A 13,569-nucleotide genomic window follows, 5' to 3' on the forward strand; every position below is an offset into this window, starting at 1 on the left:
CTCTGCTGACATTTTTCTTATCCTAGATGCACACTGCTAATACTTGACTGCTATGTGCAGTACTTTTACGCTTTAGAAGTGCAGCAGTGTGTACCCATTAAAGATATAGCAGAAAGGTCTAGTTAGGCGTGGCGCAGGATCTGAAGGTAAGCCGAATTCTCTGAAAGTGTAGAGAACAGTTTTTTGTTGAGGCGACAAAAGGTCAAATAGCTGGCTCCTAGACCATGGCTGTGCTCTACCAGTTGAGGTGAAACTTTGTCTAGAAAGACATGAAAAAACAATATGATGAATTGTTGAGTTGGGCTTTTAATATATAAAATTGCTTGAATGCAACTGAGTCATCTTTTAGTGTTCCATTTTTTTTCTAAACATTACCACAGTTGTCTTTGGCCTGTGGGATGCCATGCAAAGCCAAGAGATTTTGCAAGTCATATATGCTATGCTCTTTTGATTGAGTGTAGTGCTAAAATAATTTATGCTGATGCAAAGCAGAAAGAACACTCACAGATGTGAGATGCAAGACTTGAAGATGGTACAGGCCACTCTTGTTTTATACAATGTGGGCATCAAACAAAAGTACCTCAGCTGTTCTTTATTGATATGCATTTAGGTAAATTACACCTACATACAAAAATAGATTAGTAGATCTATTACATATCTGAGACACTTTGGTAATGAAAACTGGTCTGAAGATGTATTATTGCTCCCATTACACTGGGGAAATAGATGGTGGTGTATGACAATAAGGCACCCCCCCCCCATCATTTATATTTATTGCTGATTATCTGCTTCAGTGAAACTTGAGAGCTTGTCTTAAGTCCTTGGCCAGCACCTCTGACTTCTAGTCCTGATGTTATTTATATTTAGTTGGTGGATTAAAATCAATCTCTGGCAGACTTTGTGCCCTTGTACAAAATAATTATGTTTAACTGGAACAGTCGCGATGGTAGATATAGTCAGGTGGAGATGTAGATGAAATTCCTGAATACTTGAATACTACCAAATGTGACCGTTCCTGGCAAAACTGGAACTCCCGTGTGCGGAGAAATACATTCAGGCTGGCATTGCTAACCCTCTAAAATGCTAGTTGTCAGGCTGTCAATTCTGTTTCAATGAGTCATAGACCCCAACATTAATGTTGATCAGGAGTTAAAGTTGACTTCATTGGCTTCATGCTTGTTCCCAGTCAGTGACTCAGGAAGTTTCATGGCCAAAGACGGACAGCCAGATTGTTCAGAAACGGCAGCCCACACATTTTTTCCATGACGAGTGTTCTTATCCACCAAGCACATCAACCACCCACATGGAGCTTAACATGTGTTGATTCCTGGGATCCCTGATGCTGTGGAAAACAGAGAGCCCTACATGTTTCTACACAAGGGGACTTTTTTGAAATAGGAGACGTACATTTTTCATAGAAATCCTATTTTATATTATTAAGAAATGTGGACATTGCTGCTTGTCTGTCTGTCTATATTTTTACTCCATGCTATATTTTCTTTGCATTATTTGTTTTATTTCTACAGATTGTCTGTCTTCATGTATGAACGTTAAAATTGAAATTGCCAATATTTAGAAGTTGAAAAATATAAAACATTTGTATTGTTGCAGAGTTAGGGTGACAGCAGTAGTATACAATATTTATACTGGTTTTATAAAGTGTCTAATATATGAACATGATTTATGCATACCTCTTTGTTTTCAGTCTATGAATAAGAAAATTGATGTCATTAAAGGCTTGTTTGTGGCATGCAGGCATTCTGAAGCACGTTACATTGCTAGGTAAGTCATTTTTACCATCAGGTAAGCATGCGTAGATTCCTGGGGGAGTGAAGGGGGTTACACAAATACCTTTGAGGCCAGCATGGTGGTAACTTGTTGGCAATTACCTGAGTTTTGGTGAGACTCCATAAAGATTGCATGTAAGGACATCATCTTGCAGCATGCTCATAGCAGCAGTGCTTAGATTTAATTTTTCGTCCAAAGGATTTGGGTATCAGGAGATTGGGGGTTGCATAAGGAAATATTAATGGAAAAAGAGCACAAAGAACACCTGCAATGACACATAACCATAACTTCAAGAAATTGCTAGTGACCTGGCCGCCTCTGTACAGTTCTGTATATTGTTTCACTGAAGTTAGGACTAGCATGTACCATGTAAGGTCAGCAGACTTGTTCCAGGTCAGTGGCACAAAAGTATTACAGCTATAAAATAAACATGAAAGCCAAATAAATGACATATTTAGGAAAAGAGGTCAGCTATGGCAGCATACAAGTTCCCGAAGTACAGGTTTCCTATAAACTGGGATGAATGCTTTATTCAGCATTATCCACGCCTGGGGACATTTTTTTTTGCATACAGGCTTTCTCTTGAGTATATTGCATTGCTTTGTCTACAAAATTGACCATCTTAATTTTGCGAGTTGTCTTTTTTATATTAGACCTTTCTGATTTTGGTGTATTTGTTTTTTTGTGACATTCAGATCTTTAGGAGGAAAACTTCGAATAGGATTGGCGGAGCTATCTGTTCTGGCAGCTATCTCACAGGCTGTGTGCCTTACACCACCAGGCCAAGGTATGATGTACATATTTTAGGTACACATGGCATAACTGGTCTAAAGAGTCATCATTTTGTATTGCTTGATTTCAGTGTTAAGGTTTCTCTTTTGAACATGTTTGTGACATGATATCCTTATTACAACATGTTTATGATTTGATATTCGGCTCGATCAGTGGTTGCATAGACGCCACCATTCTCTTGTAAAATATGTGGGTGTCCTGCAGGCTTCTGTTATTGAACTAAAATAAAATGGTCCTTAAGTTTATATGTGTTTTAGTCATACAGATATGCATTCCCAGAGTGCTATCATGTTCTCCTCAAATACACAGGATTGTTTACATCTTTTCATGTCCTTTTTCAAGTTCCCTTCCTCCCACTATCACCGACGCACACCAAGCTGACTGTTTCTGTAATGTAAATATGACCTAAAAATAAATATTGTAAAATGAAATATTGTCTGCAATAGTAACATCACAGTCATAACATATAGGAGTTAAAGAAATGTCTATTAAACAAAGCAGAGGTAAATGGCACAAACCACCACCATAGTGTAGTAATTTACAGAAATAAAATACACTTACAAACAAGATCCCAGGAGGTGGCAGTAATCACAAAGATTCCCCTGCTGCTGGGGGAGAACTGTCCTGGCCACATGCAGAGGACCGCTAGTCTGGTTCAGCTTGGAGAGAGTACTATAGGTGTCTGCAGTGGGAAGCAATGACAGTATGCTAAGCCCTGCCCCTTCTGGGTATAACCTCACAGGGTATGATCAATTTTCTAATCAATACTTTAGATCAGCCTTTCTCCAACAGGGTTTCATGGAACTCTACGGTCCCTCTAGAGGTTGCTAAGGGTTCATTGACTTACCACTAATTTAAAGGTCAATCTTCCTTTAACTGTCCTCCAATATGAGGGCCCTTTTCCTACTGTCTTTAAAGCTGGGTCCGTGTGTATACAGCACATGAGGTAATGCATATGCATAGGTGTGAATTAGTCCCATATAGTATACCTTTATAATTTTCACACTAAACTGCATCACACAGATGTGAACCAGCCACATAGGAAACAGTGAGTGTTCTCTATGCGGTGCAGCAAAATGTATGAGTTTTGCTGCATTGAAACAGACAAGTGTGAATAAATGTAAGGGGCCTTTCGCTGCCGACTTTACCACTGACCAATTCTTTAAGGGGGCAAGTTTCCACAGACCACAAATGTAAGTGAGGGTACTTCTCTGCTGATCACATTATTCCTTCAATTGACCACCAATGAGAGAATTCCCTTGTCCCACCGACTATAAATATTAGAGGCTCTACTCTGCTGACCATTTAATGTATGGTAACTTTTCCACTGACCGCCATTGTAAGGGGGTGACCTTCTTCACTGGCCAGCACTGTAAGGAATGGATGCCTGAGACCTTAAAACTATTTCACTGGTTCATCTGGAGGTTGAGAAAAGCTGTCATTGTAGCAATTACTTTTTGTCTTTGTGTGGTTTTTGAATGGCTGTATCTTTTTTATGCTCTAATCAAAGAATACAGGGGTAACTGTACAGGCATCCTAGACCAAATCATAAGTCTATTTTAAAGTGACATTAAACCCTCAGATTTTTTAACATAAAACAATACTGTAATGTGCGCCTTACTGTAATTCATGGTAGTTTCCCTTCTCTTTGATGCTCTTCCTTTTAAATCTGTATCTGTTCTCATGCTTGGAGAGAACTTCCCTTTTCAGCAGACTGCCTTGTCTCACACGGTGTCTGTGTATAGGCTGTAACCTGAGCCAGCACTACAAGAAGAGGCCCTGAGCTGAAAAGGGAAGTTCTCTCCAAGCATGAGAAAAGATACAGATTTAAAAGGAAGAGCATCAAAGAGAAGGGAAACAATCACGGATTACAGTAAGGCACACATTACACTATTGTTTTATGTTAAAAAATCTGAGGGTTTAATGTCACTTTAAGTCATAGATGCATCTAAGAAATATTACTTTCATGTTCTTTTAGTTTCATTTGTGATATGTTTCCACAGAGTTTCCACCTGCTGTGATAGATGCCTCAAAGGGGATGAGCACAGAGGCTAAAAAAGCATGGATTGAGGAGCATTCTTTGATCCTGAAGCAGACATTCTGGTTAGTGTCTTCTCTTGAACACATTTAGATCAATATCTACTCAAATAATATTTCATGTTGGTGTAATAGTTTGCAACATCATGAGAATATTTTGGCTCAGTAGGTGAAGCTGAATTACTCTTGCATATTGTTGCTAATGCTAATTCTCCTAAATTGGATCTGGAACTCCTTCCAACTATCATTTCCGGTGTAGGTTAGGAAACCCGACATCTTGTTTTTCCACCTGTATCTTTCCCACACATTTACATTTGTTGAGATATATCTAAATCATACGTAGTTTATATTTTATTTATGATGAACAGTTAACTTACTATGTGATCTTAATAGGAACTTGCTCCCTAAAGTGAACCCGTCAGACATTGTAAACATTTGTAACTACATTTGTGCAGGTCCCACGAGGTGTTTGAGTTGTTGACAGGTTCACATTTCATTTGATCAGCATCTTTCAGGTATACATGTAGACAAACAGTTTGATATTTTGTATTTTTTATGTCATGTGTTTAGGTCAAATTTGTGTTCTCTGTTTTATGTTTCAGTGAGTTACCAAACTATGATGCCGTTATTCCAGCACTTCTGAAGCATGGAATTAAGGAGCTTCCCCAACATTGCCACCTTACTCCAGGTCTCAATCCTTTACATCAAAATGTCAAATAGTCTGTTATATGTTCATTTCCTGTAAATCATAATTCAATTATTTTTTAGGGGTCCCATTAAAGCCAATGTTGGCACACCCGACTAAGGGAGTTGGTGAAGTGCTGAAGAGGTTTGAAGAAGCTGCTTTTACCTCTGAATATAAATATGATGGAGAGCGTGCACAGGTATTTTTAAATATAGTATAAATGAATAAAAAAAAATAACAATCTTTGCATATTTCTAAAAGGAAAACCATAATTCTTTTTTATCAGATCGCAGGTGTTTTTTTTTTTTTTTTAACCCTAGGTAGGGAAATTTTTGCTTTGACAAAGTGAACCTGTAATTTGGCTGTAGTAGGCAAAGTAAGAAATCTGCATTACGGCAATTACCATAAGCTACTTGCCACATACCTACCTAGGGCTGCAGCTAACGATTATTTTCAAAATCGATTAGTTAGCCGATTATTAAGTTCGTTTAATCGGATAAAAAATAAATGGCACCAGTGATGGACTACTACTTTGTATTGAGATTGTAGTCCATCATGGGAGCAAGCTTGGAGCGGTGGAAGTAAAAAAAAGTGTGGTTTGCAATATAATACATTATACAGCGGCGCAATGGAGAATACCAGCAGCTATAGAGGAATACAACAAATTGCAGCAATAGTACACTATAATGTACTATTGCTGGGATTTGTAGTCCTCTGTAGCTGGCGTTATTCTGCAGTGCGCTGTATAATGATTATACGGCGCAATGCAGAATACCAGCAGATATAGAGGAATACAACAAATGCCAGCAAAAGTACATTATACTATAATGCACTATTGCTGGGATTTGTAGTCCTCTGTAGCTGCTGGTATTCTGCATTGCGCTGTATATAATGTATTATTGCTGGGATTTGTTGTTCCTCTATAGCTGGTGTCATTCTCCATTGCGCTGTATAATGTATTATTGCTGGGCTTTGTAGTCCTCTATAGCTGGTGGTATTCTGTATTGCGCTGTATAATGTTTATACGGCGCAATGCAGAATACCACTGACCAGTTATAGAGGAACAACAAATCCCAGCAATAATACATTATACAGGCTGCTTAATATATTATTGCTGGGATTTGTTATTCCTCTGTAGCTGCTGGTGTTCTGCAGTGTGCTGCTGTATTATACATTGGTTTTCTGTATTGTATTGTGCATGGTATTCTGCATTGTATAATACAGCGGCACAATGCAGAACACCACCGACCGGAATATATATATATATGTATCTATCTAGTCGGTGGTATTCTGCATTGTGCCGCTGAATTATACAATGTAGAATACCAGCAGCTATTGAGGAACAACAGATCCCAGCAATAATACATTATACAGGCTGTTTAATGTATTATTGCTGGGACTTGTTGTTCCTCTATAGCTGCTGGTGTTCTGCAGTGTGCCGTTTTTTTTTTTGAAAACAGGAAACATTAAAACAGGTCCCCCTTACCTTTTTCTGAACCCTTGAAAGTCGCTGCGGCGGCGGCGAGGAAGCTCTGGCTTCTTTGGCTCTGCGGGCATGTGCAGTGGGTGTGGCGTGTGCAGTGGGCGTGGCGTGCGGCTTGTGTATGGAGCAGCGAACAGGCTTTGTAATTGATTGCTGACGAATTGATGATGGAAAACCTTAACAACGTTTTCCATTGTGGATTTGAATCGAATAATTGTTGCAGCTCTATATCTACCATTCACGTACTGCCACTCCAGTCTACTTCTGGATCCCTGACAAAAGTAATACTTTCAGGTCACACCTGTGACACTCTGCCTGTCTCCCACAATTTCACAATCAGTGTCTCATGTTGGGGAGTCGTCATTTTTGGCCCTTTACAAGCCAAGTCAAAACTTGCACAGCTATGTTAATAACCTGTGCTTGTCTTAGTATGGACAGGGTAACAATATATACATTAATTTTTGTTGCTAGTGTATAGTCCTAATGTCTTCATCACAAATAGTTGAAATTGCCTGCTGCACACCATACAGTGTTGTGACCAGTGTAGATAAGATAGGTGCCCATAGTGACTGCCATGGATTGCGCCGTGCAGAACCTCAGAGATGTGAAGATAGGTCACCAGCACTTCAAAATGCAAAGAAAATATTGTTTGTTGCAAAAAACGTCATATCGGTCTAGTCTGTATTAGCACATGTGTATATATACAAGTGTTCACTGTCATATGCATTTGTCACTGTGTCGCTTTGAGGAAGTAACTCTGCGTGGCCCCAAAACTTTGGCTATTCTGACCTAAATGACGTTATTTGCAATAAACAATATTTTCTTTGCGTTTTGAAATGCTGATGACTTATCCTTACTTTTCATCACAAATAAGATACGTTATATCGGTTGCCACTCTTTCTTTTTACCAAGGGAAAGGAAAAATAAAAACAAAAACGTCAGGAACATGTCACCAAAACAATAGTGACTGCTTTGTTGAGTGTTTTGTTTTCTTCCCCGTATAGATACATATTCTGGAGAATGGAGAAGTGCACGTATACAGCAGAAATCAGGAAAACAATACATCAAAATATCCGGACATAATCGGCAGAATTCCCAAGGTAATAATCTGTTGTTGGTATCTAATAAATGAGTATTTAGGTTTGTGGACTGTTATTCACATCTTTGCTTTTTACATAATGAGAATAACATGCGTGTATGACAGATGCACATAAAGAATAGGCATACTCAAAGTCTTAGTGTAAAAGTGAATGATGAATAATCAGATTCATTGCGACAAGGTAACCATTTTTTGCTCCACTGGGAAGTTGGTATCGCTAAGCTGAATTACTCATTCTTTCCTGTGAGTGTTTTCTTTAACTGTTTTGTATTCATTCTTCTGAGCTGCACCCAGGCAGCCTTTCTTCTTTGTCTAACAGAACCCCCTCAAGAGACAAAGGTGTATTTGTTGCACCCCTATGTCATATCTTTATTGCATTGCCATGATTCCACCCTGGAAGAGGGACAGTGTCTAACCAAAGCACTGCTTTCTTCCAATTGAGGAAGCTTAGTTAGGTTTCTGACGGCGATCATTAGAATGACCATAGTTTCCGCAGATAAAAAACACTATCTCTGCAAATGGGTGTCAGGCGGTGGTTTACAGTGTTTAAAACTGTTCATTTATTCTAAAAGATGCATCTAGCCCTGCAATAAGGTGTGGAAGCCACATTTGCTGCACGCCCACAATGATCAGTATGGTGAATGCTATTTCATTACCCAGAAAGCATGCACGTGACCAGGGAAGACGGAACAATCAAGTGGAAAGTAGTCTCTTGCTTGGATATGCCTTTGTGGTGAAGTTGTTTCACTCACAAGACTGTCTGAACATAATTACAAATCCTTTGCATGTAAAGCATGTATGTATTTTCTCTGCGCTGGAGTTCAGATTCATGGCCGTTGTTTTTCCTTCCAGTCATACAAATGTATATAACGCAGACAAATCAATGTCATTTTTTAATTTTACATTTTGTGTTTGTTTTTATTATTGTAGGTAAAGAAAGACAGTGTAAAGTCTTGTTTTTATTATTGTAGGTAAAGAAAGACAGTGTAAAGTCTTGTATCATTGATTCAGAGGCTGTTGCATGGGACCCACAGAAAAAGCAGATCCAGCCCTTCCAAGTGCTCACTACTAGAAAACGAAAGGTTTGTTTGACATAGTATTTTTTTTACTGCCGTTTCTAGCTGAGTCCTGTGTTTCTTCTTTTAATAGTTCATAATTATCTAATGGCCCTCCAGCTGCTGTGGAACTACAAATCTCATGAGGCATTGCAAGATTGTCACAGGCATGACTCCCAGAGACAGATGCATGATGGGATTTGTAGTTTCACTACAGATGGAGGGCCAGAGTTTGCCCACCACTAATTTAACTAGTGCATTGTATGTAAATGGTTAATATAAGTTTCTGATGAGTGTGCACCACTAGGACTCGCTTCTTAATTGCAGGAATCCTGTATATTATCATTTATGTCATTGGATGCCAACAAGGTTTTAGATAAAAATATTTATAACTTTTTAAGAAATCCTTGATGATGAAATGATATATGAAGGCTTTCATTGCTGACATCTGCTCTAAAAAAGGCTAGTTACCTGGATATTATTGTGATGTGATACCAACTGTATACTTTGCCAGTCTGTGACAACCAAGCAGCTAACATTTTCAGGTGGATGTAAGAATTGGTAACTTCTATACTTACCACAGCACGTGTTTTCTTTATACTCTAATAATTTACCACCGTACAGACATATTCTTAATACAGGCAGTCCCTGGGTTACGAACAAGATAGGGACTGCAGGCCTGTTCCTAAGTTGAATTTGCATGTAAGTTGGAACAGGTACATGTTTTCTTGTTTTGGATAGCATAGGGAAGGGTTAACCTCCTGTAAAGTTTGTTTTGCTGTGTGTGCCTCTGTTCAGACGATTTCACCTCACTTTCTGTGACAATTAGATTTTTAAAATTTTAGGTTGTTGTGGAAACAAGGATTGGTGATAAAGCTTCATTGGAGACACCTTTTTCCCCATAGTAACTCTTACAGGAGTGAATTTCCCTTCCTAGGGGTAGATTTCCTTTCACTTCCTGTTGTCTCAAGGACACAACGTGAGATTAAATCTTTCTAATGAGGATACAGACAGCAGTAAAATCCTCACAGTGACCTGGAAGAAAAGGTGGGCACCCGTCGTCTGCACGTCTAAGAGCCAACTTCCTGAATGCACGTACAGTACTACGAACCAGATCCAGAAAGGAGGGCACTCCTTGTCAGCACGAGCGCGGTAGCATTACAACTACCCCTGCTTTACAGTATTCGCCTCCGAGCCTCTGCTTGTAAGTAGGAGTCGTATGTATGTAACTGGGGACTGCCTGTATACAAAATCAAAAATTTCCCAGCACACTCACCAGCCAGTCTACAACAAAATATACGGTGTCTAACTTGTAGTGTTTAAAAACAGAGGTTTTAGTTGCGCAACTTTTGCAAAATATGTGGAAGCCGCACTGTCTCGCCATGGCCCCTCTGTGTAGTGTGATCTAACTAATCTATGAGAACCTCCATCTTGGTGCATACATAGCAAAGGACATTCTTGCTATAGGCTGATTTGACAGTTTTGTCTCAAGCCACTGTTAACAAAAGTGCCTTGATTCCACTGATTTATAGAGGAGGAACTACCACTGTTCTGTTCATTGTGGCAGAATGGGTATTTGTGTTTGTGGTAAAAGCAAGAGAAATCTGTTTGTTCAAGAGAAGACTATTGTTTGGAGAGTAGAGACTATTAACATAGCGCATGATGAACAGCACAAGGCTGAACAGATAAGGCTTCTCCTGTAAAAGATGCCCAGCCTCGGGCCTGTCATTCTGTGGAACAATGTGATACTAGCAGAAAATAAAGGTTCGTATATGTTGCCTTTTACCTCTTTTTGGGCGTATGCCTTTCCGTGCCAGGCCTTCCAACGTCAATTTGCTTGATATTCTGTGTCTGTATGTCTTGAAGTTTAGATTTTTTAATATTTAGTACATCAAGCGCAAGTGTTTGTCACTTGAACTGTCATTATAAACTACTTCAAATCCACACCACAAATCTTATTTTAAAATAAATATTATTTTGTTTTAGGATGTGGAAGCTTCAGAAATAAAAGTCCAAGTGTGTGTGTATGCTTTTGACATGCTGTATTTAAATGGAGAGGTAAGTCCTTTCTATTCTTTTAAAACATATTGTGGTTGACATATAGGAGGATAAAGCCAGCCATTGTTCCCTTTGTCCCTTTTTTCCTCCATGAATTTTTTCAATTCAGCTTCAGTCTTATTGTGGTCTTATCTTAATTACTTCCACCAAGACATGTCTTACCTCATGCCTGCTCATGTTTCTGGGTGCTCATGTGCCTGACTTGTGTGGAATTAGGTTTAAAGCTGAATACCATGTAGCCATTAAAGAAGAAAAAAGTTTAATGTTTTTCTTCTGCTTCAAGTCTCTAGTTAGAGAACCATTTTCTAGAAGACGCCAGCTACTAAGAGAGTCTTTTCAAGAGGTGGAAGGAGAATTCATGTTTGCTACATATATGGACACATCAAACACAGATGAAATATCAGAGTTTCTTGATCAGTCAATTAAAGGTACAGCAGCCAGGTAAACATTTTGATGTTTTGCTTCCTAAAATAACTGCAAACAATATTCACTTTTAATATTTAATTTTTAGATTCTTGTGAAGGCCTGATGGTAAAAACTCTAGAGGAGAATGCCACATATGAAATTGCAAAGCGTTCCCACAATTGGTTAAAGGTAAGTTATTTTATATTAAACCATGCCTGGGTACAGTTCTCAAAATTTGAACTGGGACTATGGGAGAAATAAAAATTACATATACACTGAGTGGCCAGATTATTATTACCACCTAACGTTTGTAGGCAAATTAGCTATAATTTTGCGCTGAAGTTGCTAGAGGGCCTGACCCTTATAAATAGGGAAGCAGGTTGTTTACCACGACAGTAGAAGTGATTTGTTTCTGAAGATATGGGTAAACAACGCGATTTAACAGCCTTTGAACATGGGATGATTGTTGGCGCTCAAAGCCATGGAGCGAGTCTCAGCAAAACAGCAGAATTCGTTAAATGTTCAAGAGCAGCTGTTGTTAAAGCGTTTAAAGACTTGACTGTCAGCTGAAAATCTGGGTCTGAACGTGCGAATTGTGGCCGTCAGCAACTAGTCAATGTTAGGGCAGAACGGAGAGTGGCAAGACTGGTACAAGACAACAGAAGGGCAACAGTGCATCAAATTACTGCAGATCTTAATCAGGGATCCTCTCAAATGATCTCTGAACGCACTGTTCGCCGTACACTGCATTGTATGGGATATGGAAGCCGAAGGCCTGTTCGAACACCTTTGCTGTCTGCAGTTAACAAGATAAAACGTCTCCAATTCGCACAGGAACACAAGGATTGGACAGTCGAGCATTGGAAAAAAGTCATGTGGTCTGATGAATCACGTTTCCAGTTGCATCATGCAGATGGCAGAGTGAGAATTTGGCGGAAACAGCATGAAAGCATGCACCCCACATGCATGAGTACAACCCTTCAAGCTGGTGGGGGCAGTGTTATGGTTTGGGGCATGTTTCCTATCATGTTGATGGCGTATCCCAATGGAGATGGCTTCTTCCAACAAGACAATGCGCCATGCCACGGTCTCGTATTGTGCAGGAGTGGTTTCAAGAACATGAGGGAGAATTTACCTTGCTTAGGTGGCCCCCACAATCACCAGATCTCAATCCAATTGAGTATTTGTGGGACGAAGTTGAAAGAGCCATCAGGCAGCTGGTTCCTCAACCATCAAATCTCACAGAAGTGGACAGTGCTATTCATCAGGCATGGTGTCAGATTCCTCGCATCACCTTTCAACATCTCGCAGAGTCAATGCCAAGAAGAATCGCCACAGTATTGAAGGCAAAAGGTGGCCCAACGAAGTACTGATTGGGTGGTCATAATAATCTGGCCACTCAGTGTATATTGCAATCCGCCAGTAGCTTTAGTGTGTATGTAAACCCTAACAATGAACTTCTCTTATTTGGTCTGTTAACCTTTTCCTTGCCACTGATGTATGGCATACGGCAGAACACAACTGTTTCCAGCTGGCCACGTCAGTATGCCATATGTCGGTGGCTTTCTCCATTCTGCTATAAGGTCATGGCCTTAGCGACTATGAACTTATATCAGAACGGTTCCCCTGAGGGTCCCCTTTAAAATAATAGCTGTCATCAGTGGCTGACAAGCCGCTGTTGAGAGCTTTTAAAGAAAATTCGAGGTGGGTGGAGTAGAGATCGCTGCCTGCTTTCTGGATGGCTGAGCAGTGTGCAGAGGAGCCTCTGGAAAGAGATATGCTATCATCCTGTCAGTTTCAGGATGACAGCATCTCTGTGCCTGACAAAGCGGAGGCTAGGTAAATATCTGTGATATTTACCGATCCTCTGGGCAGAACAAACACTGCAGTGATCACTCCAATGTTTGTAAACAACTGGGAACACATAGTACAGCTATGAATGAATAGGAAGTGCTTTACATCACTTTCTGTTCATTCATGCGTTTCTCAATAGGAAGAAGCACTCAGTACAGAGGCTTCTACCCATTCCGAAACTGGTGATAGTAAATATTTTACTATCACCAGTTTCTGAATGAATGGGAATGCTTTCCATTCATTTAGAACTTTTTTCTAATTCAAAAAGGAAATGTCAGGAGTCTGTTTAGACCCCTGACATTTCCTCGAAGCC

The 13,569-nt window shown here is 39.7% G+C and overlaps 1 protein-coding gene across 1 annotated transcript in view; it reads left to right on the forward strand.

The window, feature by feature from the left end:
- The window catches only part of LIG1 (DNA ligase 1), a 60,402-nt gene that overhangs the window by 34,377 nt on the left and 12,456 nt on the right, over nucleotides 1-13,569 (forward strand). The window contains exons 13-22 of the mRNA XM_018568453.1: nucleotides 1,706-1,782; nucleotides 2,484-2,575; nucleotides 4,584-4,683; nucleotides 5,220-5,305; nucleotides 5,386-5,501; nucleotides 7,790-7,885; nucleotides 8,856-8,966; nucleotides 10,926-10,997; nucleotides 11,281-11,425; nucleotides 11,509-11,591. Of these exons, the coding sequence (XP_018423955.1) occupies nucleotides 1,706-1,782; nucleotides 2,484-2,575; nucleotides 4,584-4,683; nucleotides 5,220-5,305; nucleotides 5,386-5,501; nucleotides 7,790-7,885; nucleotides 8,856-8,966; nucleotides 10,926-10,997; nucleotides 11,281-11,425; nucleotides 11,509-11,591 (978 nt within the window). The remainder of the gene's footprint in view (nucleotides 1-1,705; nucleotides 1,783-2,483; nucleotides 2,576-4,583; nucleotides 4,684-5,219; nucleotides 5,306-5,385; nucleotides 5,502-7,789; nucleotides 7,886-8,855; nucleotides 8,967-10,925; nucleotides 10,998-11,280; nucleotides 11,426-11,508; nucleotides 11,592-13,569) is intronic.

Source organism: Nanorana parkeri, unplaced genomic scaffold (assembly GCF_000935625.1).
Source record: "Nanorana parkeri isolate BGI_ZX_2015 unplaced genomic scaffold, ASM93562v1 scaffold1190, whole genome shotgun sequence".
Lineage (NCBI taxonomy): Eukaryota > Metazoa > Chordata > Amphibia > Anura > Dicroglossidae > Nanorana > Nanorana parkeri.